Here is a 23,184-nt window from a genome sequence, read left to right as displayed (position 1 = left end):
AACAGGCATTTTTCTGATGTTATTATCTACAGTTGCTATTAAGACCACTAAGTCGACTCTTCATTTTCAGGAACACTCACATTGTTATGATGGGCAGGTTGAACTCCTATGGGACACACGATATAGAAATGTATATATAAAACAAATATATATAACGTATGGGAGAATCTTGCTTTGTGAACGTTTGGATCTACAGTGTTCAGCAAAACAAACAGATCAAGAGACAGACAGTTTCCGGATAACAGCAAAATGTACTGAAGCAAGTGGAATGACCTGTCAGACTTGAACAAGACTAAATGAGGCCGTATTCAACCAATCTTTTTTCATTGTGAAGCAGCCGAGGATTTTAATTGACATAGTTGTATGAATTCAGTTCATAACAGAAACTGTAGATGCATATTTTGTGGCCAAGAGTCAGCACCAAAGAGTGATTGCTCAGAAATTCTCAATTCAAAGATTGGAGCGCTTTTCCGTCTTACCGAAGGCCTGGATTCCGTTCCTGGCTAGATACTTGTTCATCTCTGTTTCTGCCCTCGTCTAGATTATTAAGATGAATGTAACATAAGCAATCATCTTAAGTGCTGACTGGTTCGTTTACGAGCCGCCGTCTCCAGGGAGAAGTAATACTGCGCCATGCAGTGTTTGCTACTAACCCTAAACATCTGCAGTCACAAAAGACCCAGAACCATAAAAATGTTATCAGAATGTGCAGGCCCTATATTTTAGTTACAATATAGGTGATTCCAATCAAACACATATGTGACAACTGGTCCAGGTACAAACAAGAAATTATTCAATGATATGCTGAATGATAATACTCTTAACTACTGGCAATGAAAAAGTTGATGGCCTGAGAACCTGCAGAAATCAAAAGGTGTGGGTCCAAGTGGTTTTCATTGGGCTTTCGGCGTTAGGACTTATGTTAATTTCGGACGCTGACGCTGACGCTGACGCTGACGCTGACGCTGACGTCATGCTGGACATACGTGTCAAACAGCTTGTGTCGGTGACGGGCACCAGCAATTGGGAAGGAAACGTGTACCCTCTTTTGCGAACATCTGGTGTCATCAATACTTTCCAGGTGTCCAATTGCATGATATTTACTAATGTGTCCTCTGCTCTAAATGAAATCAATTTCTAATGATAGCCATACCAGAATATTCCCTTGCTCTGACTACTGGAATTATTGTCTTGAACCTGTTTATTCTGCCTCAATACATTTAATCGACTTGGCCAAAATCTAAACCTGCCATTGATAACTGAAACACACACGTTGTTAAAACACACAGAAGAAGAACTGAAAACATCAATTCATGATGTGTAGGCTTTGGGGAAATATTTATATTAGACCATGTAAAATGCAATTCAAGGTAAATGACTAGAATATAAACAGAATGCTTGAAAAACGCCGATTTTCCTAAATTTATCATTTTGAATTACCTCCTATTACCTGTTATTGGTATTTCAAATACTGAGAAATATTGTCATGCTAACACCATTGCTGGGATCATAAAGTAAACATCCTTTGTAACATCACTAACATTTTTCTAAAATGATCCTACAATATATCGGTTTAGACTCGTATTTTCTAACTTCGCCAGCTTATAGCAGTGACTCACCAATATCATGTGAAACTTTCAACAAGAAACCAAAAAAGATATTCCAAATATAAACTATAGAAACTAATCCATTTGAAAACAAAGGAACTTCATCGTCTGTATCAAGGACTGAACGAAGCGTACATAACGTCATTCTTAATGAATTGTTTTGCGACACTGACCATGTCGATGTTGGACGCCTCTAGAAGGTAAAACATATATATTTCTATATTGATGTCCAGCCCCCAGTCCAAACTGTCTACAAAGCAGCCCCAAGACGGCATTCAAAATAATCTAGAATGTTGGTCTCCTCACTTCGTTGTGTTCCAGAGGAACCAGATCCTCGTTGCACGGCCACATGAAATATGCAAGACCAACTCAATGTGGGACACTCGGATAAAAACGGTTTGAAAAACGATCATTACCTTACGATATTTTATGTTGAACGGTGACATCGCGACTTAACTATTCGACCGCATGTATAGCTGGTTGCCACACATAATGTCTCTTGTTATCGGTTCTCGCATGACCATGACACGGAAAGTTTTTTCGTCTGCCATCGCTGACCCTCGGCGTGTGTTTTTCATTGTGAAGGCGCTTCCTTTACGTGTGCAATATGTAGACATTTGTATTATGACTCTTCTCTGGCCCTGGTGTCTAGGCTGGGAAGTTGAGCATACCAAACACAAGCCTTTTTCACAACTCACTTTCGCTTGTTTTAGCCTACAGATTAAACTTGACAACATAACTGCTACAGAGGTACTCTGAAAGAGGTAAAATGAGGCCATGCATATACTGAAAGTTTCGAAGGTTCAGACTTGTCTGTTTGTCTCCATGATTTCAACTCCAAATCAGAGTCACACAGCTAGCAAAACATTCGCGGCTACGGCCGATGCTTTTGTTGACACTGGCAACCTCGGCTGCGGAACCAGCAAAGAGGGGTAATAAAACAACCGGCCCGATGATTTTATTACCTCCCTTTGATGTGTCCAGGGTACTATTGGACATTTATTGGAACGTGTACCCTTGTGATTAACGAGGGTGTCCCTGGCTCTGACTATAATGGAAAGTTGCATTTTCGTGGGTTTTCAAGGAGAGATTACTCTTCTTCTCGTCTCACATTACGTCACACGTTACAAGAGGACAGATGTTTTTGTGGAAATCATTGTTACCCTGGATAGTCTTAATTTCTATTATCGTCCCCTATCTCATCTTTTCGAAAGTGTCGGTACAAAATGCAACAAACCTTTAAAATCATTGAAAGTTCAGGGAACGTATTGTATTTTTTATCAAACAGATTCTAACAAGCAAACAAAACTGAACTAAACAATCCTCAACAACATGTACTTAACGTTGTGCATCGCTGACGACACTAAGGATAGCCTTCATAGTTTGTGTTTCCACATCAGGGCGTGTTTACATGACAAACCACGCCACCTCTCGTGCTGAAAACACGGTCACACATCAGTTACAGTTTATATTTACATTGGACAAAGATGGTCTCCTTGCATGCAGCCTTCATCCTCTCTGTCGTGATCACAGTGTGTGAGTAGCAATGTTACATACCATTGTGTACACAGATATACAAAAATAGTATAAAAAAATCACCATGATTTTATTAAGTTATAGAGGTATCAACTGTCTTTCAAGTGTTTTCTCTGTGATGATCCATGACTGTTCTTTGTGTAATGTTATTTTGTAGCTGCATTATGGGGTCAGTATGCATTGTCTAGATCAGTAAAGGTGTAAAAAGAGGTGTGACTGATATATTTTGTTCAGTATGTGATTGGGGTCGACATATTCATACCAGGGAAAATATATATGGTTCAACCTATCCAATGTATATGTGTTCCGTGTGTATGTCTTTCTTGTATTGATTATGTTGCTGAAATTGTATGACTGATATCAGTAAGTAAATGCACGAATCATCTTATTCAGCACTGGCATATGAAGAATGCTCCAAGCGACAGAAACGGTCAAGTGATGGCCCTGGGGGCAGACCCGACAATATACCACAGAAGAAACTGACATGTGCTGATCGCTGCTGTGGGGACCTTGACTCGAGGTATTGTTGCTCTACGAGGTGAGTTAAAAACAAACAACGCCAGCCACCAGAACCTCATGCTGGTCAGATCAGATGGTTACAATGATGCCGGTATTTCCTTACACGAACAGAGACGCTGATCAGAGAGGTCTTATCAAGTTTTTTTTGTCATGGCCAAATGTAAATATGAATACCTGTCATCAATAATGTCATGTACTCTCACATTAACATTCTCGATAAAGCAGTCAGTGTAGAATTGAAGGAACTATTGCCATGGTGACTGGTCTGGAAGTATGTGAGATGACATTACTGCATTGAGGGCGGGAAGGTGTTGGCTGTCTGTCAAGCGTGGCTGGTGACTGTACTGGATGACGTCTATATGGTTAATGTTGTCGCCAACCATGACGAATAAACAATTATCCAGCTTCCAGGTGTAAGGGTAAACATGGAATTAGAGCAGCATACCTGCAATCACGGAAATGGCGTTGACTCAGAGAGGCATGTTATGTTTTGTCATGATATTTGCCGTACTACTGGAGAATTATGACCACGTAGTGAATCAGAATTATTTGAACTCTGACAGATTGAATTAATTATCTCACTATACATTTGAAAATGAATAGCGAGTGTATTTGATCTGAAGCCACTTTGACAGTCTTTCGCTTATTCCACATCGTGTCATTGGGTGAAAGGTTCTCAGGGATGACGGCCGACGATGACCATGTTGCTGACACCAGAGACAGTATGGCTGATAAACAATAATTAGATAATGACGATTAGGTTATCAAAGCCTCGATCATAAAACACTCATGGGGGCTGTGAGGCAATGTAATAGATAAGAAACTCGCTAGTTATGCCGAAGACCCGGTGCTTTTTTCTACAGATTTTCCACCTATAGGGACAAAATGTGAAATCTATTTCAGGTGTCGCGATGTTGCTGGAATAATCATTCGACCTATGGGCTGCAATTATTTGGGGAAATGCCTGAGATGACAGGAAAAGTAGTGTTTTATGAACTAAGCAATATCGTTGAACTACGTTAGGCTCCACACAGAGTACCCATACGGGAAATCGAACCCTAGTCTTCAGCGAACGATTTAACCACCAAGTTACCCCGTAGCCCTTGGATTATTATCACAACACATTTTACATCATTTCAGCGCTACCACGACTGTTCTGTCGACTGCTGCGGTTGCCGGCATCGCAGTTGGTGTCGTGGTGTTCATCGCCATCATAGTAGGAACCGCCCTGTACTGCGCGTGCTGTCGGAAATCTTCGATAAGAGAAGAAGATCGAACTGTAAAGACAAACAAACGAGCTGTCAAACCATCAGGTACAAACAACACTTAATGAAACCTTAGTTCTTGGGCACCTGTGAAGATCCGGGTTAGTATTGGTCTTCAGTAACCCATGCTTGTAAGAGGCGGCCAGTGGCATCGGATGGACAGGTTCGCTGACACGGTTGACTTATGTCATCGTATCCCAACTGCGTAGAACGATGGTGACGATGCTGATGCTCATCACAGGTTTGCCTGGTCTGGTGGCGTGGAAGAGTTGAAGACACGTACGATGTCTTATTATGTTTACTACTGTTGTGTTTGAATTGTGTTGTTCTCAAACTCCTTCTTTCCTTACACACGTGCATTTTAAAACCCATTGAACTCCGAGGCATTTTAAGGCATTTTACACAACAAGGCGGTGAAATATTGTCCATGACTTCATGATCACTCGATTCGTGAACCACCATTGAGTTTAGTGTCCTTGTGCAGGACTCGTTACCTTTCTACCGTAGTCACTTGACACCCCATTACAACATGTATTCAAAAACGATTAATTTGTGTTTCGGAACATACATCTGATATCTGTACCTTGCGCATGTTGATGTCTGCGACTGAGTTTGTCTTGTCCATCATGCTTTGTGTTAGTAACTGATTTAACAATGCATTAAAAAAACGGACGTAGTCAGTGAATGGAAACAGCGGTTCTAACCCATAAGCATGCTCACTGTTCCAGGAGGGAGTGATGGTATGACAATCCCATTCTTATATATATTTAGGCTTAAGGTCGCGTTAGAACTCAAAAAGTTTTGTGCGGTGTTTGGAGTGAACGTAGCTCTGGCTAAGATAAAATCTAAAAAAAATCAGATACGAATAGAACTTCAGATTCAGGATATTTCTGAACTTGTGCACGTACATTTATTACCATACGTCATTTCAGTCGGAATTTGCTTTACATTATACAGACATATTTACGCAAACTTATGTTGTTTTCTACAAATGTAAATTATTTTATCCAGGTACTCCGAACCCAACCTTTAACCCCGGATACGGTTACCCAGCTCAGTCACACCCAGGTGGCGCCCCACCGGCGGGATTAGGTTACCCTCCCCCACCCTACTCGCCACCAACACAAATAATCTCAACGGCACCAGCTTACGTCCCCAACTCCAAGAAGGCCTCACCTCCTCAGGTAGACCCGCCAACGATGAAGAAGACTCCTAGTCCTGCATCCGAGTATCCAGCATCCGTCAGTGACAGCCATGTCTATGAAACCATTCCTTAACGACGGATTTTGCCTTTAAGAGAGCCGTGAGGACTTTCGGTCTACCTCTCAGCTTTGTATTTTGTGACTTGTGTTAATATGTGTCAATTTGCTTGTGTGATAAGGGTTGTCATTCTAACCCTGAAGATGAATTTGATGTAAAATAACTATTTGTAGATAGCAAAGAGAATTTCAAATATTCTGTGCACATTTTATAAAAAAGCTGATACCTTTATGATATAATACATCACCACAGAAGAATAAAGAAAAACAATTACCCACGAAAATAGATTTCATTCTCTATAAAGCCTAATGGCTGTTACCCGTCATGTATCTCTTCTAAAAATGTTCAGATCTTCTTATTGGAGTGGGCACTCTGCAAGTCTCTGCATCAAAGGCCACTTTCGGTGAGCCTTGCCGGGTTGTTTGCATACCTTTCCTGAATCATGCGTTCATGTTCACCTGGGACTCTGGAAAGATGAGCCGCCGTTATCATCAAATGTGTCCGGGGTTTGTGAAGGGTTTGTAATACAGTGGTGGTTGAGTGTGTTCACTCTTTTCCCTATATGTCTCTAAATAACTCACACGAAAATAACACAGATTCAGCAGCAACCGTGAGCTCCGTGACGCCATGTTGCTGCCGCCCATATTCCTGCAGGATATGAGATATTTTCTTGCACTCATCAAAATGGTGAAGAGTTAATCTCTCTCCTGGCATCATGTGTGGTGGTAGTAGATCTTTAGTTGAAGAGGAGAGCGATGATAATAACACTAGTTATGAAAATAACGCAAAGATGACATGATCCAAGGGCATCAATGGTTTCAATAGTTATGATCTCTTATTCCTGTAAGGTCATTAAACAAATTCATCCTCAGTGTGAACTGAGACGTGAACCACTTTATAATCATAACAATGCCCACTGAACATTTAACTTAAAAAAAATAAAACTTAAAAAAATCCGGGTTAGAACTGATCTTCAGTAACAGCTGCTTGTCGTAAGAGGCTACTAACGGTATAGGGTGTCAGGCTGCTTGTCGTAAGAGGCTACTAACGGTATAGGGTGTCAGGCTGCTTGTCGTAAGAGGCTACTAACGGTATAGGGTGTCAGGCTGCTTGTCGTAAGAGGCTACTAACGGTATAGGGTGTCAGGCTCGTTGACATGGTTGACACATGTCATAGAATCCCATCTGCGTAGATCGATGGCCCTTCTGTTGATCACTGGATTGTCTGTTCCAATTTCGATTACTAAACGGCAACCGCCATATAGCTGGACTACTGCTGAGTTCGGCGTGAAACTAAACTCACTCAATATGTGAAGTCCATTTTTAATAATGTGAACCTTACATCTATTATGTACTTAACACGAAATTGTGCTGTAGTAACGACATGAAGGGTCGGACTCTGAAGACCCACTTCTCTCGTGTGAATAAATACAGAATCATTTCCTTGACCACACGTCTGTGCAGTTCTGCTTTGTATATAAATAATTCTACTTATCCCAGTAAGTGACCATGGTGAATGACTTCACACTCCACTGCGTGACCCCTTGCTACAGTCAGCGGCATCCCAAACGCACCTGCGATGAATATACCACAGCATCTGTGCGTCATGCTTTCATAATCACATTGGAAAATGCGACCTTATCCAGATGAACCACAATCACTATGTTTTGTGACAACCCTATAGAAATCTCTCCAGTTGGGTCGTGCATAGTCATGGCGTGTTGTTGTGTTTAGCGACGGCATACCACCACGCCCTGTCACTGTGACAGAACTCTCTTTACAAGAACGCCAACGAATTAAGTTATTCAAACCGGCGGTGTTGGGAGTAACTGTTCGTAATTATATAGAGAGTTATAATGGCTGCAGCTTGAGTCACATCCGTGATGCATGGTCATAGTCACACATTACACTCCCTTATACATGGTGCTCCTGCTTCTCTTGTTCACAACCCTTTCAACAGATTAATTCAGTAATTTAAAATAATATTATAAGATAATGCATGATTAGAGAATAACTCTGGACCAAATTATCCTATTAGCCGTCTCTTACGACAAGCATGGGTTACTGAAGATCAATTCTAACTCGGATCTTCACGGGACAAAATTATATGTATCAATCACTGAAAAATGACGGTGATGACACCGGCTGTTTCTGAAAGGGTTAAACACTTTGCGCCCAATCGGCCGTAGCTCCCAACAATGACAATGGTAGCCTCCCCAAACCCCTACAGCCTATAACCTCTACAGCCCATAACCCCTACGGCCCATCACCCCTACAGCCCATCACCCCTACGGTCCATCACTCCTACAGCCCATAACCCCTACAGCCCATAACCCCTACAGCCCATAATCACTACGGCTCATAACCCCTACAGCCCATAACCCCTACAGTCCATAACCCGTACGGCCCATAATCTCTACAGCCCATAACCCCTACAACCCATAACCCCTACAGCCCTAAACAACAAAGTCCATGTTCATGGTTCAAGTTGGGTTCAAGTTGGGGAGACAACCCCACCCCAACAATGTACATAAAACCGTATAGCATTGATGCCGGATATAACGCTATCAGATGTATCTTATACACCAGTATGACAGTTCCAATCAAGAAATCAACACAGGGGGGAATGGAATCGTTCTCGGGAACGTCTCTGTATTCTGCTTGCAGCAAGGGCCCGTTTCTGCATACATAAACGTACCTGGGGTACACATGTGCATTACCCGTCCCGACAACGGGCCCTTCAGCGTTGCAGACAGCATGTATGAGCCATGCAGGTTCGGTGTATTAGCTGGTCAAATTATTTCTTCTTTTTACCTGTCTGTCCCTTGAACTCAGTACTTCTATTTCAAGTCCTATTTCTGCGATCAAGCATTCGACTGATTTTTTCTACTGTGGTTGCGCTTTGTGCAATACAAATGGGCTAATATTAGTGTCGGGAACCGGCCTATTACCCTTGAATGCGAATAGTGAATAAACTTTCCTCATCACTGTTTTCCTTCACATAACTGATGCAGTTCTGATGGTACTCGCGTGACACCTAGCTAACCGCACTTCCCGATCGTCCAGTGAGATTATTCATGAGTTTACAACACTTTGAAGGAATAACGTTGGTCGACGCGTGACTAGTTTATTTACACAAAATATTACAGGGACGTCATGAATGTCGAGCCAGTATATCATGCCTCAAGGACGTTATAGGTTGTCAAATATTGTGCAATGTCATGTCCATGAAAGAGTGACGCACGCGAGGCCCGCTGTTTACTAAGAACCTCTCATGCGTTTAGGGCGGAAGGGATTTCGAAATAGCAGTGACGAACTGGTATGAATATCGTCCACATTGTGTAGGTATACGGGCGATATGCTCCACTGTGTCTTCACCAGGTCACAGGTCATAGGTTAGCGGGTCGGTTGTACCTCTACATCCGGGATCCACTCAACTTGAGGTTGAATTGTCGACATTTTGCCGCTGATCAGAATGATTTCGTCGAAGACTGTGTGGATTATTCTGACATTAATCACAGCATGTGAGTATATATAGTGTATAATCACTTCCAGTATCCTGTTTGGGTATCTAGATACCCTGATTCATGTGTTAGTCCCTGTCCCTTCATGTCCCCATTTTTGACCATGTAACTAGAAACTCGAAGACAGGTTGTTCACTGAACCTAACCAACACTGTTCCAGATAATCTTTCTTGTACATACAGGAGATGCTCGTGGTCCCTGATCCAAATTCTAATCCTAAACCTTGAAACTATTTGAAACTTGCTAAACGATCATGTTCAAGTATTACATAAAGTATGAGAGGGAGATCCGGGTTCGTTTTTCCCACACGAGTAGAATGTGTGAAGCCTATTTCTTGTGTCACCCTTCGTGTTATAGCCTAATTATCATTAAGACCGGCGTAGTACCGTGCTCATTCACATACAATAACGGAAGGAAGGGTGTTAGTAAGCTGAGACCGACGTGTCCAGTTACTACCACTTCAATTGTAAAATACTGTGTTTTGGACAGACACGGGTATTGTCTTTGCCCGTTCCCTGAGATCTGAATTTTAGCTGGAAGCTGACAAGTTTACCCTTTCATTCTTCACCCACATTTTGTTTATTTAACTCTGCGCTCAGAATCTATACAGAACATTTCAATAATCGATGTCAGGAGCAACGTTCACTCGACTGACGAAGACTCACGATCTACCATATCACCAAAACCGATGACCCTCCGATTTACTTTGCCTCTTACGAGAAGCAAACTGAGGATTTCTTTCTTTTTGGATTCCCGACGTGTTGATTGCAAAATTAATTGTCACAGAAATTACAAAGATGAGTAAAGAAATCACGAGAATTAGGTTTGAGGGAATGCACACATGTATGTAAAGAAACCGGAACAGGTTTGAATTAATACTGCGGTCAGTAGTAATTATAGTAATGCCTTGTTTCAGTTGTTTTGTTCGTGTGATGCATGGCCTGATGGAGATTATATTCAATCTGTTAAGTCATGTGGGGATGTGGGTTATGACGCATTCAAAATTACATACGTATGTGTCTTTGTCTTTCGTACCTATTCAGACATATTCTTCAAAATAGTAGGCCAACATCAATTTCATTTTACGATTGAAGAAATAACGACATAAATCGCAGGCAGTTAATGTCGATATGATAATAGGAATGTTTTGAGAGTGCATTACCACATGCACTTCCTGATGACCACAGGTCGGAGTACATTAATCACCTTTGAAAGATAGTTGCTGTATGACGTGGAACTTTCATTTTCAAAATAAATAAACACTTAACAACTGTGTGATGCAGAACAAACGTCAGAATTAAGGTCTATTGTGATTTATCGGCCTTGAAAACCGTTCAAGAATGACACCCCGTGCACGTGTATGGACCTACTGCGCTGTGCTCGTGCATCACAAGTTTTGTGTTTATGGTGGTGATATAGAAACATGGTACTGCGTTCTTACTATGTCTGGTTATAAAAAGAATATCAATCCTGATACTTGAAGTACCCATCCGAATTAAAAGTTCAGTTTCCCCTACTCATTTTAAGAGTATATTTCGATTGTATAGTGATATCCCACAGGTATACCTTACTTTGACACATTGTACTGACCCAAACCGACCAGTCTTTTAGTGGTTTGTGACGTGACTGTTGGGGATCGAACCCCGACCTTCAGACCTATATGGACAGGCGCACTATCCACTATCCCCCGATGAGGATGGGGTGGCTCGATGGGAATGGTATAGAGCTGTTCAATATCTATTACGTAGTATCTATAATATATTATAATTTCTATCTAAGTATTGTATTCGCGTGTTGACCAATATGAGTTCGAAGGATCAAATATTTATAGTATTTGTTGTTGCCACTCAATTGACAACTGAATCATATTTGTGAGGACATGTTTGAAAAGCGTTTACCTGTAGAAGCAAACCTCTGTTATGTTAGTTTTAATGGCCATTCACACATACGCACACCTCACAATGCTTGACCCGAACTACTGACATGTTGGTGGCGTTCAGTTAACCGCATTCATCATGACATTGCGTATATCATCAACCGGAATTGAACATTGTGTTCATGTCCATGGGGGGCGGTGGGGTAGCCTAGTAGTTAAAGCGTTCGCTCGTCAGGTCGACGACCCGGGTTCGATTCCCCACATAGGTACAATGTGTGAAGCTCATTTTCTGGCGTCCCCCACAGTGATATTGCTGGAATATTGCTAAAAGCGGCGTAAAACTAAACTCACACACTCATGTCCATGGTATTCGTTACATAATGAGAAACACATGCTTAACCTCACACACCACGGCAATTATCTCGTCATGTAGTGAATTTAGTTTTACGCCGCTTTTAGCAATATTCCCGTAATATCACGGCAAGCATGTGTTTGTGTACATAAAGAGTGAGACCCGTGAAGGTCCCGGGGTAGAATAGGCCTTCAGCAACCCATGCTTGCCATAAAAGGTGACTATGCTTGTCGTAAGAGGCGACTAACGGGATCGGGTGGTCAGACTAGCTGACTTGGTTGACACATGTCATCGGTTCCCAATTGCGCAGATCGATGCTCATGTTGTTGATCACTGGATTGTCTGGTCCAGACTCGATTATTTACAGACCGTCGCCATATAGCTGGAATATTGCTGAGTGCGACGTAAAACTAAACTCACTCACTCACTCACATAAAGAGTGAAGGTAAAAATATATGCCACTTAAAGATATATCTAGTATGAAAAATGGTATGTACCGTATTTCCTCTAATAGGCGCCGGATTTTAATAAGCGCCACGGGTAAAGCAGTCAACTAACAGTTACGGTAACTACACCATGCAAGTGCAAAAGCCAGGCCTTAAATAAGCTTCATATCTGGAAGTCCGCTGACAAAAATACACAAGCACTCGGGCGCTTATTAGATAGAATACAGTACATCAAATGTGGGTTATAACATGTAAAAAACTTGTTCACGTATTTCCTGAACAGTCTTATGTGACTATCAACAACAATCACCATTTCTTCACTTAGCATGCGCTTACCAGATATGCTACAAGAGAACTTACGGGGGCAGCATTAGGAGTCTCTACTGCTCGGACTCGTGTTGTGGGTCAAGCTACAGTCGATATTGCTGTACACGGTAGGTCACACATGTGTGTGCACGTGCGTGCGTCAGTGTTGGTGATTGTGGTTGTGTGTGTTTGTATGAGCATGCAAGAGCGTGTCCCCGTGTGACGCTTGTGTGCGTGTGCATTTGATAGTTTGAGAGCGCATTTGTGTCTGCGTGTCATGCGTGCGTGCAACATACTCCATATCGTACGGAGTCAGCAACCGTCAAAGGCAGTTTGCCTTAAATGTATGACAAAGATGGGATAAGAAGTGCTGGCAGTCGAACGTATAAATGGCGATTTAATATTTTTAACATTTGGCTACAGACAAAGTGCTCTGTAAATAATTACGATATCAGCCTTTTAGTTATTGTTACTACGTGAGCTAGTCGTGCACTAGTATCAAATGATATACACATACACAAAAGCTAAGCGCCATCTACTACTTTTGTGATCTGCTACTTTGGATACTCAATATTAATGGTAACTATGATGACGAGATCTATGCCTGTCATTGACATCATTGGTTTGAATATGTTTGGCAACAAAACGGGTGATGACTCTGTGATGACGACCCATTTGCCTTGCAATGGCCCTGCATGACATGTCAGCATTTTTCATGCCTATCATCTGCCAGCTCTCAGCGGTAGTTAACTTTCTTCTCACCATAACTGACTTTCTAACTCTAAAGTGAAAGGAGAATCTCACAACAGACCGGAGAAACCAAGAGTGTGAAACCTGATTTTTAGGATTCGGATGGTAGGGAAATGGAGTTGCACGTGCAGAACGTTTTCCTTGTCATATCTTGACAATCTCAGGTTCAAGAATCTATGGAAGACTAATTCAGTGATAAAGATTTATAGTTTGTATTTCTGATCTTCAGTGGTGAAATCAAGACACTATAAAAATAATGGCGCTTAACTTTTGTGCATGTGTATATTACATCATCATCATTGTCGTCATTTTTCTTCTCCGTGAAAGAGCAGTGAACAGATGACATCTCCTCAGCATGTAAATAGTCGTGAAGAGAAAATATTATCTATGTTCCAGTGACACACAGAACAATCAATCTCCATTGCAGGTACTCGTATACGGGAGTATACACAGGTAGCGGGTTCGGGACTGTTGGCCTCATTGCCATCATAGTGACCTGCATCTGCTGCTGCAGGCGGAGACAGGCACAGCATACTCGTTTAATGACCACCAATCAGCTTGCTGTCGTATCAACAGGTAAAGCGGCTTCTTTGTTGACGTCGTGGTATTTACTTCCAGTGAATAATACAGTGGGGTGGGTGGGGTGGTGTTTGGCCGGGGTGCAACCTACTTGTGGTATGAAAGCAACATCGTAACATCTTCCAGAATTAAGGCGATATACATCTTTAACGTGCATTGTTAGACTCATTGTAATGTCCATGGAGAAGGATTGGCCTGGTGATTAAGGCGATAGATCGTCACGCCGAATACCCGAGTTCGATTCCCATTACATTTACAGTGCGTAAAACCGATATCTGGTTTTCCCAGATGTTATTTTGCAATGTGAAACCATACTCTTCCCCCACTGCAAAATCTGTCGTAGTGGATGATTTGACAAATTTCAATAACGACTTTTTAATAATACCATGTGTAAATATATCAACTTCTTTGGATATCAATGTTGAAATTAAAATACGAACAAGTGTAAGTTTTCCATCTGTCTCACTGGGTCGAGTTGTGGTTCGTTCGTCACGTTAGCGTTCGTTCGTCACGTTAGCGTTCGTTCGTCACGTTAGCGTTCGTTCGTCACGTGGCAGACCCAGGTTCGATTCCCCATATGAGTACATTGCACGCGAGGATAAACCCAAACCGGATCAGTTTCCTTGTCTGTGTTTGTAGACCTCTGTTTGCATTGTATTTTACGACAAGTATGTACTCACAGGCGACATCTGAATAGAGCCAGTCCTGTTTACGCAAGCAAGATGATCCCCTCGTCTGCCGTTACCCGTCTATAACATTTTTAACCCAATTTAAGACTGTTGTCTCTTGCAGCAGTATTCCGTCTTGTTACCTTACTTCATATTCATTGTGTACATCTCTCCATCGTAACGTTATGACAGAGCAGGAACAAAAGCGACCTCTCCTAAACCAGGATTAGAGTAGCGTCCTTTGATAACGGGTTTCTATTACTGACTGACAGCCCGGTAATTGCAGTTTATTTCGCATAATACCCGCAAATACAATATATACACGAATATGAATCAATGGACAAATATGGTGACATTTTAATGTTACAAATAATGAATGTACCATCAACAAATACACGACCTTTTTCACAGCATATCCACTGGACACGTTGGTTTCTTGATTTCACTCTAAACTATAACCATTGAATACGAAACTCTGGCCACCCCAGGAATCGGGAACAAACTAATATAGCCATTTAAAGTGCAGGCAAAAAGAGAATGAACCAACATTTTGTCTGCAACCGGTACATATGAAAATCTCTGCAGTTGTCAAATTCACGATGAGAAGAGTTCTATTCATTTAACCTTTCTCTGACTTAGGCACAGTCAACACAGGAGTTGTCAACCAAGGCTTTCAATACCCGACTCAACCTCCTGTGTATTACCCTCAGCCGACAGCAATGGCACAGCCACCCCCACCCTACTCCGCCGTCATGGCGGAACAACCTAATCCCCCGATGGCGGGACCACAGTATCAACCGATGCCTGCGGCACCATTTACCACAACAACAACGACGACGACACCATTACAAAATGGACCATCTCCTTCCAAATCGTCGGCTCCCCCTTCAGAGGAACCTGTATATACACCTCTAGCATAAATCGGAGTATTGAATACTGATATAAAACTTAATGAAATACCAACTGTGAGATATTGTACGTATTAATTACGTCGTATACATGTTATAACTGTTTTGATGTACAGTAAACCTGATGGATGTTTGAAACACTGTTTGAGATCATTCGTAACTACTCGGGTCATTCCGGAAAGCCGGATTACGGAAAGAGGCGAGTAGTTACGATTGTGTTTGAGATGTGTCATTACATGTTCACTGACTGGGCCAACATCGGAATTGAAATATTGAGATGCCCAGAGAAACAATCGTTTGTGGTTATGTGTTTTCATCAGTAACCATATTGTCCTCGTAAGGTGAACCACAAACACAAAATACGACTATGATTCATAAGTAAAGTTCATTTAGCCATATGTGTTCTGATATCTTCGATAAAAAAAGTTCTCGATAAGGAATATTACTAAAACCGAAAACTTCAAAGTGCACATTTTTTAAAAATTCGAGATGGTATAAGCATCTCCACTGAGTTTTGATCCCATACTCATAATACCACAGAGAATTAGCTGTTAGGTGACTAAGCGCTCATATTTAGCAACGTGTGTTAGGAGCGTTCATTCTGTTTCACCTGGCGAGGACTAAACGTTCAACTTCCTGATTGATATGACAAGATATGTAATATAGAACTGACCTTCAACACCCATGCTTGTTGTACAAGGCGAGTAAGGGATCCGGTTGTCAGATTCATAGATTTGGTTGACACATGTCATCTGTTCCCAATTGCGTAGATCGCTAATCGTTGTTGATCCTTGCATTGTTGTTTACATATCGCCGCCATGTAGCTGGACTATTGCGGAGTGCGGTGTAAAAATAAACTTACTGACTCAAATATGGAACCGAGGCTGTATTGAAATATCGGTGTGTAATCGGAAGGACTATTATCTGTACCACGTAAAGCGTAACCCAACATCACCATGTCACAATGTAAAGATGTCGCACAGATACGTCGCGTTCACGCGCGTATCCATAGACACAAAATTATATGATAGACAAGAGCTGAATATTCGGGAGTCTATTACTGCAATTCTGAAACATTCAGTCAGCGGAGTGTGGCACCACGAACCTTGAAGGTGTATCGAGTTTGAGTGATATGGAAGGACATTTAGAGACGAGTGTCGACGGTATTACTTGTTTCTTCAGATATGTAAGATCTATATAGTTTGTATAATGGGTTAAAATGCATACAACCCCTTAATTAGTTTATTTTTGAATTTGTATTTCACGTGTTTACGTGTTTGCCTATACCACATTCGTATTTCACACATTTCCAATTTCGGGAGACTTTACATAAGTGATAAATTGATACGTCACACTACCCTCAATAGAAGAATCGTAGTGCCACAGGCAGCATTCTGAATGGGAACTTCAGCACACTTTCATAAATGCTTGTCTAAATTTAACAGGTAGGAACGACGGGTATTTGGATGATCAACTTCTTAGTACCGAAAAGTCACTTTTTCACGACAATGAAGTTCATAAGGACTTTTCATTCCTGTGACACACAACTCCCAGAATGCCTCTAAAACAGTTCAAAATCAAACACGTTTATATAATTGAATTAGTTTATATAAGGTTAATGATGATAAGAAACGGAACCAGTTTGAAGTAACTCTATTATTAATTCTGTTCCATATTCATGTTGTTTGACCCAGTAATAATGGAGTTCATGTTTAAATATGTTTAAATAACTATATGTGTCAATGATAATATGTAACGTGTGAAATATGCACGAACAGTGTTCCTTTAACTGATGTACGTTGTGTGGAAACACATTCACTGGCAACTGAACATTCGTGATTGTAAATATGCATATTGTATGATAAAACATATTCTTATATGTTCTAACTTCTTCCTGATGTATGCATGACAACCACAAGAGATGCATGTGAGGATGTGATATTGTGATGAATAACATAACCAAGGAAACACAAAATCACAAACCTGTGATTCTATTTGTATGTACATGTATTATTTTGTTATCGTTTATAAAACTCAAAGTTCATATGTATATTGATCATACTGAAATAGTTTAAGAGCACAATAATCAAAGCTCTTATCATTGTCATTAAAGTCTTAGACTGTTTTGAGAGTTTATTTTTTCATAATAAACATATTTGAAAAAAGTGTATTCCTACTTTGAATTCTTATGTAACATGTGGATGGTTGTTCTTATTCATCGTATAGTGCAACTGTTACACAAACGAAACAACAGTTTACAACTTTGGCTTTTGTCTTGATACATACGAAAAAGGTCTTCCCACAAGTAGCTTTGTTTTTCCATTCCTTTACATGATTTATCAACCGAAAAAGCATCATAACAACAAATACGTTGTAGGTGAGTACTAAATTTTATAATATCACAATTTTGTTGGTGTCTGTGAAGTACATGAATAAGATCCTACGAGGCGAATTCTGCATCTACAATAAAGACACCTTCGAGATTTGATTTCTTTGTTGTTGTGATTATGGGAATGACTTAGATACGTCGAAGTCTGCGTTCAGCAGTATAGATATATATACATACTTGTTGGATAGATATAACGACATGATAGCTACTGATGCGTGTCAAGTGGGCACATATCAGTTATGCCCCCCAAGCAATGTGTGCATGTAGCATAAACAAATTAAAGGTCGTATCCCACATTAGCAGATCCAAACTCGATCATGGGCGCATGAAACGGACGAAAGAGTTATTTCGGCCATGGTGCTTATTTGGCAAATCGTTATAAGGCTGCCTCGCTGAGATCCACGTATATGACAAAAGCGTTGAGTGATTTCCGATTTTAACACTGAAAAGCTATTTGGATGTTTACCTTCACACATTTGAACATAACCAGGATGTCGGTATAAAACCAGGGAATCCTTTCAAGACAGGGCTATCCTTACACGGTCAGGAAATCTTTGCACGACCACGGAATCCTCACATAACCACGGAATCCTTACATAACCACGGAATCTTTACATAACCACGGTATCGTATCCTTACATAACCACAGTATCCTTACATAACCACGGTATCCTTACACGAAAAGAGAATCCTTACATGACCACGGAATCCTTACACAAAAAGGGAATCCTTACATAACCACGGAATCTTTACAAGAAAAGGGAATCCTTACATAACCACGGAATCCTCACATAACAACGGAATCCTTACACGAAAAAGGAATCCTCACATGACCATGTCATCGCTACATAACTCTGAAACCTTTCCAAAACAAGCATCTCCTTACACAACCGGCGTGTCCTATAGCCCTCCATAGTGAACAGTTAAACAACATGTCACTATAGTATAAGGGTGCAGAATGTAAATGTATTCCAAGTGCCATGCCATGTATTCTGGCTCAGAAGAGTCCCAGCATGAGCCTTCTCATATGAGGATCTTTTTCTCACAATGTTTTTCTCACTGAAGGCGGCTGTTGATCTACCGTTTGTCTTACCCAGCCTCCTGGGTTACAGGAGTATTACCGACTGCGTCTTGATTTAGAGGTTGGTTGTGCAGGCAGGTATTGTGCTCTTTGTTCATACGCCTAAATTACTCTGCCTGTACAGTGGGTACTGAGCTGTACCTCAGAGTGTCATGTACACGGTAACGAAATCTGAGCTCTTCGGATATATATGCAGAAAAAAATCAAAACAGTTGCCCGTTTCCATCTGCCAATATTTCGTAGTGCCATGACACAGTTGGCACGTGTGCATGATAGTCATGCATAAAGTGCCTTCATAGCGTAGAAGAAGAAACAATTAAGTTTCTTAAATAATCTGATATTGTGCAACGTCATAGATAAGGATGTGCCCAGTATGCATTGACAGGGCTATTTTGTAGACACCTCGTCACGATCTAATGCCCTTCAAGGACAGAACAACCTACACTGGTGAGTTCGGATCGAGATGATTCTTCTGAAAGGTTCATGGATCGTTGTACCTTGGATCACTGCCTGTAAGTATACAGTACTATCATGCTTAGAACCTGTGAAGGTCCGGGGTAGAATAGGCCTTCAGCAACCAATGCTTCCTACAAAAAGGCGACTATGCTTGTCGAAAGAGGCGACTAATGGGTTCGGGTGACATGGTTGACGCATGTCATTGGTTCCCAACTGCGCAGATCGAAGCTGTTGATCACTGGATTGTCTGGTCCAGACTCGATTATTTACAGACCACCGCCATATAGCTGGAATATTGCTGAGTGTGGCGTAAAACTAAACTCACTCACTCATTCACTCAATATAATGCTTAGTATTGTGAACACAACAACCCGAAAACACTTGAGATGTACAGAGCAAGTTTCTTCAGCCTTGTGTAATACTACATCCTAAATATCTGGCAAACACTTTCCAAGGCACCCCGATAATTTGTAATATTTATCAAAAGATTTATAAACTCGATTAAGTAACCTAACTTTAAAATGAAACAACGGGTGGGTAGTGTTCACAGGTTTGCGTTGATGAACCACTAGACCAAATGCCAACGTTATAAACGAAGCATACAGGGACATCACACACACACACACACACACACACACACACACACACACACACACACACACACACACACACACACACACACACACACACACACACACACACACACACACACACACACACACACACACACACACACCACCACCACCAATGTTAACAGGTTTGACTAAAAGAAGAGTAGTTTAAAGAATTTTGCCCATTTAAACACTATTGACTGAATGAACTATCCTTCAGTGAGAATTGATAAAACAATCTGTACATACATTTGCGTTGGAATGTATGAATTTGAACTATCCCAATGATGACATCTTACGGTCGTTTTTCTTTCACTAATTGCGGTCACAATAGATTGACGTCATTGTCTTAAGCTGTTCACGTCCAATTATAACATTGGAATTAATTCAAGCTTTCACATGGATATAAAAGCCCTGTTCATTTTGAGCCTACAACCGTTCATTTTAGATTCACTTAAATCTCCATACAGGACAGTTCGTTAGACAGAAATGTGTACTGATTGTGAGATGTCTGGTCACCACATCCCAACGATAATGACCGGTGTCTCTGTTTTGTAGCGTATGCCTCCCAATTGTGCTATCGTTGGGGCTACAAGGCTTTATACTGTCCCTACAAATGCTGCAGTACCGCCGACACCAGACGCTGCTGTGGAGATGGAAAGTAAGGTTTCATGTATTACATGAAGGTACATTTTATACATGTAGATGACTATATAATGATGTCTACTGAACACAACAATTAATGTCATCTCGATGAGAGAAGCCTTTAAAAGTCTATATTAAACTGGTAATTAAACTGGTAACTTTCTGCATGCTGTACATGAAAGATGCATATAGACATCTGCAACACGCACGCACACAGACAGACACAGACAGACACACACAGACACACAGACACACACATACATACATACATACATACATACATACATACATACATACATACATACATACATACATACATACATACATACATACATACATACATACATACTGTATGTTCACTGCGACAGTACCAACATGTCGATGGGGTACAGCTGGATCACTGCTGTTGGAATGATCACCTTGTTGGTACTTATCCGCTGCTGCTGTTGGCTCCGGTCAAGACAACAACGTCACAACGAGACCAACCTCACCACTGGACTCGCCGTCATATCCACAGGTAGCACCATTATATATATATATATATATAGTTCTCCTCTGTAATTTGAAAGGCAAGAGACGTCCGTCCACACACAGCTGCGATCAGGTTGAGTGTACACGTGCCGCATGATATCAGTCACCGGATTGTCTATTCAAGACCTGACAATTTACGGCCCGTGGACACAAAAAGCTGTAATATCGCCATGGGCAGCATAAGACAACATAACACATGTGGTGGCTGAAAGTAAAGACCCTTCTGTTTCCCTTACCCTAGGCTCCCTGCCGTCTTCACCTGCACTCAATGCAAGTCACGTCTACCCCGATCAGCCTCCTGTTTACTACCCAGGAATGACACAGCCACCCCCATCATATGCCGAAGTAATGCCTGAAACAGCCTACCCACCGACGGCAGAGTTTTCGTCGCAACCAGCACCAAGAACCTGTCATCCACAGACAGGTTTTCTATGTCCTGCCTGTTCGCAGAACACACCAACGTGTTTATAGTGTCTGTTATGATACTGTGTTCTAAGACATCACATTTCTGTCACGAGGGAAGACTTCAAATCAATAAAATGAACATCATTGTGCAGGTATTTCATGTTTAGGTTCGAATTTAAGGATTTTCCTGATGATGTTGCGTGTGAATGCCTTCACTGCAAGGCTTATGTCTAGTGTGCGAACTAGCCACAGGCCATGGGTACTAGCAAATATCCAATCGGGCCATGAAATCTCCAGTCACTGACCCGGCTGGTTAGTGAAATTCCATGGTGTCATTTTGTAAATATATCCCTTTCGCCGACTTGTTAAGTACTAATACACTTTCAAATCAAGTTACCTGGGCATATCAGACATGTGTTTTCTTATTTGTTTATGATGATATTTTACCTTCTTGTAATCGTTTGCATAGTTTCTAAATTCAAATTTCGGGCTAAAGAATTATTTTGTAGGCATACGTAGCCCGACTGAGTTGCAAAATTCGGAAACTATTTCGCACATTGCCTGTGTCACCGCGAGACGTTCCCTCCCTCCACCCCTGGCTGATACAACCGAAATGCTGTTCAATGTGTCTGTAAACAAATTCTATCATTTAATCATTCACGCACTCACCAACTCATTCATCATTTATTGACTCACGAATTTTAATTCATCTACTATCTTTCTCTCTCTCACACATAGACACGCACAAGCACATCGCACATCGCACATCTTCACACACACACACACACACACACACACACACTAATCGTTCATTTCAAATACATTGTCTAATAGTTGGACTTTATTTCGTTATTTCGGCGTCATATGTGTACGGAAGTAACTGGATATGATTCAACATAATACTCGTACACGCAAAAAGTTATATGTTGGTCCTTATAATACCTGAAGCATTTTTATTTTTCCTAATCGTGATAAATATTGTTGTGTGAGTTCATTATCTATTTGTGATGGATTGAGCAGCCTGATAAGCATGCGTCTTTGTTGAACAATATATGTACACACGCGGTGTCCAATAAAATTTACATATGAATGTTTAGTCCTTCTAATTTGTTCACAAAGTCACTCATTTAGGAACCAATTGGACATTCCATGGCAGAACCGACACTGATAATCACATTCCGCTTGATAATGGTCCTAAATTTTCTAAGCTCTCTTAGCGCTTGGATTGTCGTAAGTTAATGTAAATGTATGGCACTTATGACAATCTTAACGCGACTGAAAGAGCTTTAAAATGTAGGCCCAGGTTACTGGAGTTTTGAAATTCAACATTCAACACTCACATTCGCTGCATTGATTTCAGGGGCGGATACACTTTTTTGAGAAAGTTGGGGTGAGGATAGGGGTCCACACTTCATTTTCACCTGAGTTTCAATGGTCATTTAACAAAATTGCAGGACAACGTACCCATACC

General features: G+C 41.1%; 3 protein-coding genes across 3 annotated transcripts; all 3 read left to right on the top strand.

Annotated features, from left to right (window-relative positions):
- Positions 1-3,023: 3,023 nt before the first annotated feature.
- On the top strand, positions 3,024-6,472 carry LOC137274112 (protein shisa-4-like). Its single transcript, XM_067807110.1, has 4 exons — positions 3,024-3,143; positions 3,537-3,681; positions 4,803-4,975; positions 5,939-6,472. Exons 1-4 carry the CDS (start codon positions 3,095-3,097, stop codon positions 6,202-6,204), a joined length of 633 nt encoding a protein of 210 aa, XP_067663211.1. The 5' UTR covers positions 3,024-3,094; the 3' UTR covers positions 6,205-6,472.
- Positions 6,473-9,185: 2,713 nt separating this feature from the next.
- LOC137274111 (uncharacterized) lies at positions 9,186-18,083 on the top strand. Its single transcript, XM_067807109.1, has 4 exons — positions 9,186-9,710; positions 12,710-12,818; positions 13,868-14,016; positions 15,327-18,083. Exons 1-4 carry the CDS (start codon positions 9,662-9,664, stop codon positions 15,605-15,607), a joined length of 588 nt encoding a protein of 195 aa, XP_067663210.1. The 5' UTR covers positions 9,186-9,661; the 3' UTR covers positions 15,608-18,083.
- A 1,387-nt stretch (positions 18,084-19,470) lies between these two features.
- On the top strand, positions 19,471-22,809 carry LOC137274109 (uncharacterized). The gene is made up of 4 exons (XM_067807107.1): positions 19,471-19,577; positions 20,691-20,793; positions 21,146-21,294; positions 21,550-22,809. The coding sequence occupies exons 1-4, from the start codon at positions 19,529-19,531 to the stop codon at positions 21,777-21,779; spliced, it is 531 nt and encodes a 176-aa protein (XP_067663208.1). The 5' UTR covers positions 19,471-19,528; the 3' UTR covers positions 21,780-22,809.
- Positions 22,810-23,184: the final 375 nt, after the last annotated feature.

Source organism: Haliotis asinina, chromosome 2, assembly GCF_037392515.1.
Source record: "Haliotis asinina isolate JCU_RB_2024 chromosome 2, JCU_Hal_asi_v2, whole genome shotgun sequence".
Taxonomy (NCBI): Eukaryota; Metazoa; Mollusca; class Gastropoda; order Lepetellida; family Haliotidae; genus Haliotis; species Haliotis asinina.
This window is presented reverse-complemented; position numbering and strand designations above follow the sequence as displayed.

Bases quoted from the DNA above. Each gene is read 5' to 3' on its own strand.
- LOC137274109 (XM_067807107.1), top strand. From the start codon at position 19,529: ATGATTCTTCTGAAAGGTTCATGGATCGTTGTACCTTGGATCACTGCC. The intron at 19,578-20,690 runs GTAAGTATACAG...TCTGTTTTGTAG, and splicing joins TGTACCTTGGATCACTGCCT to CGTATGCCTCCCAATTGTGC. The intron at 20,794-21,145 runs GTAAGGTTTCAT...TCACTGCGACAG, and splicing joins CGCTGCTGTGGAGATGGAAA to TACCAACATGTCGATGGGGT.
- LOC137274111 (XM_067807109.1), top strand. From the start codon at position 9,662: ATGATTTCGTCGAAGACTGTGTGGATTATTCTGACATTAATCACAGCA. The intron at 12,819-13,867 runs GTAGGTCACACA...TCTCCATTGCAG, and splicing joins AGTCGATATTGCTGTACACG to GTACTCGTATACGGGAGTAT. The intron at 14,017-15,326 runs GTAAAGCGGCTT...TCTCTGACTTAG, and splicing joins GCTTGCTGTCGTATCAACAG to GCACAGTCAACACAGGAGTT.
- LOC137274112 (XM_067807110.1), top strand. From the start codon at position 3,095: ATGGTCTCCTTGCATGCAGCCTTCATCCTCTCTGTCGTGATCACAGTG. The intron at 3,144-3,536 runs GTGAGTAGCAAT...CATCTTATTCAG, and splicing joins CTCTGTCGTGATCACAGTGT to CACTGGCATATGAAGAATGC. The intron at 3,682-4,802 runs GTGAGTTAAAAA...ACATCATTTCAG, and splicing joins AGGTATTGTTGCTCTACGAG to CGCTACCACGACTGTTCTGT.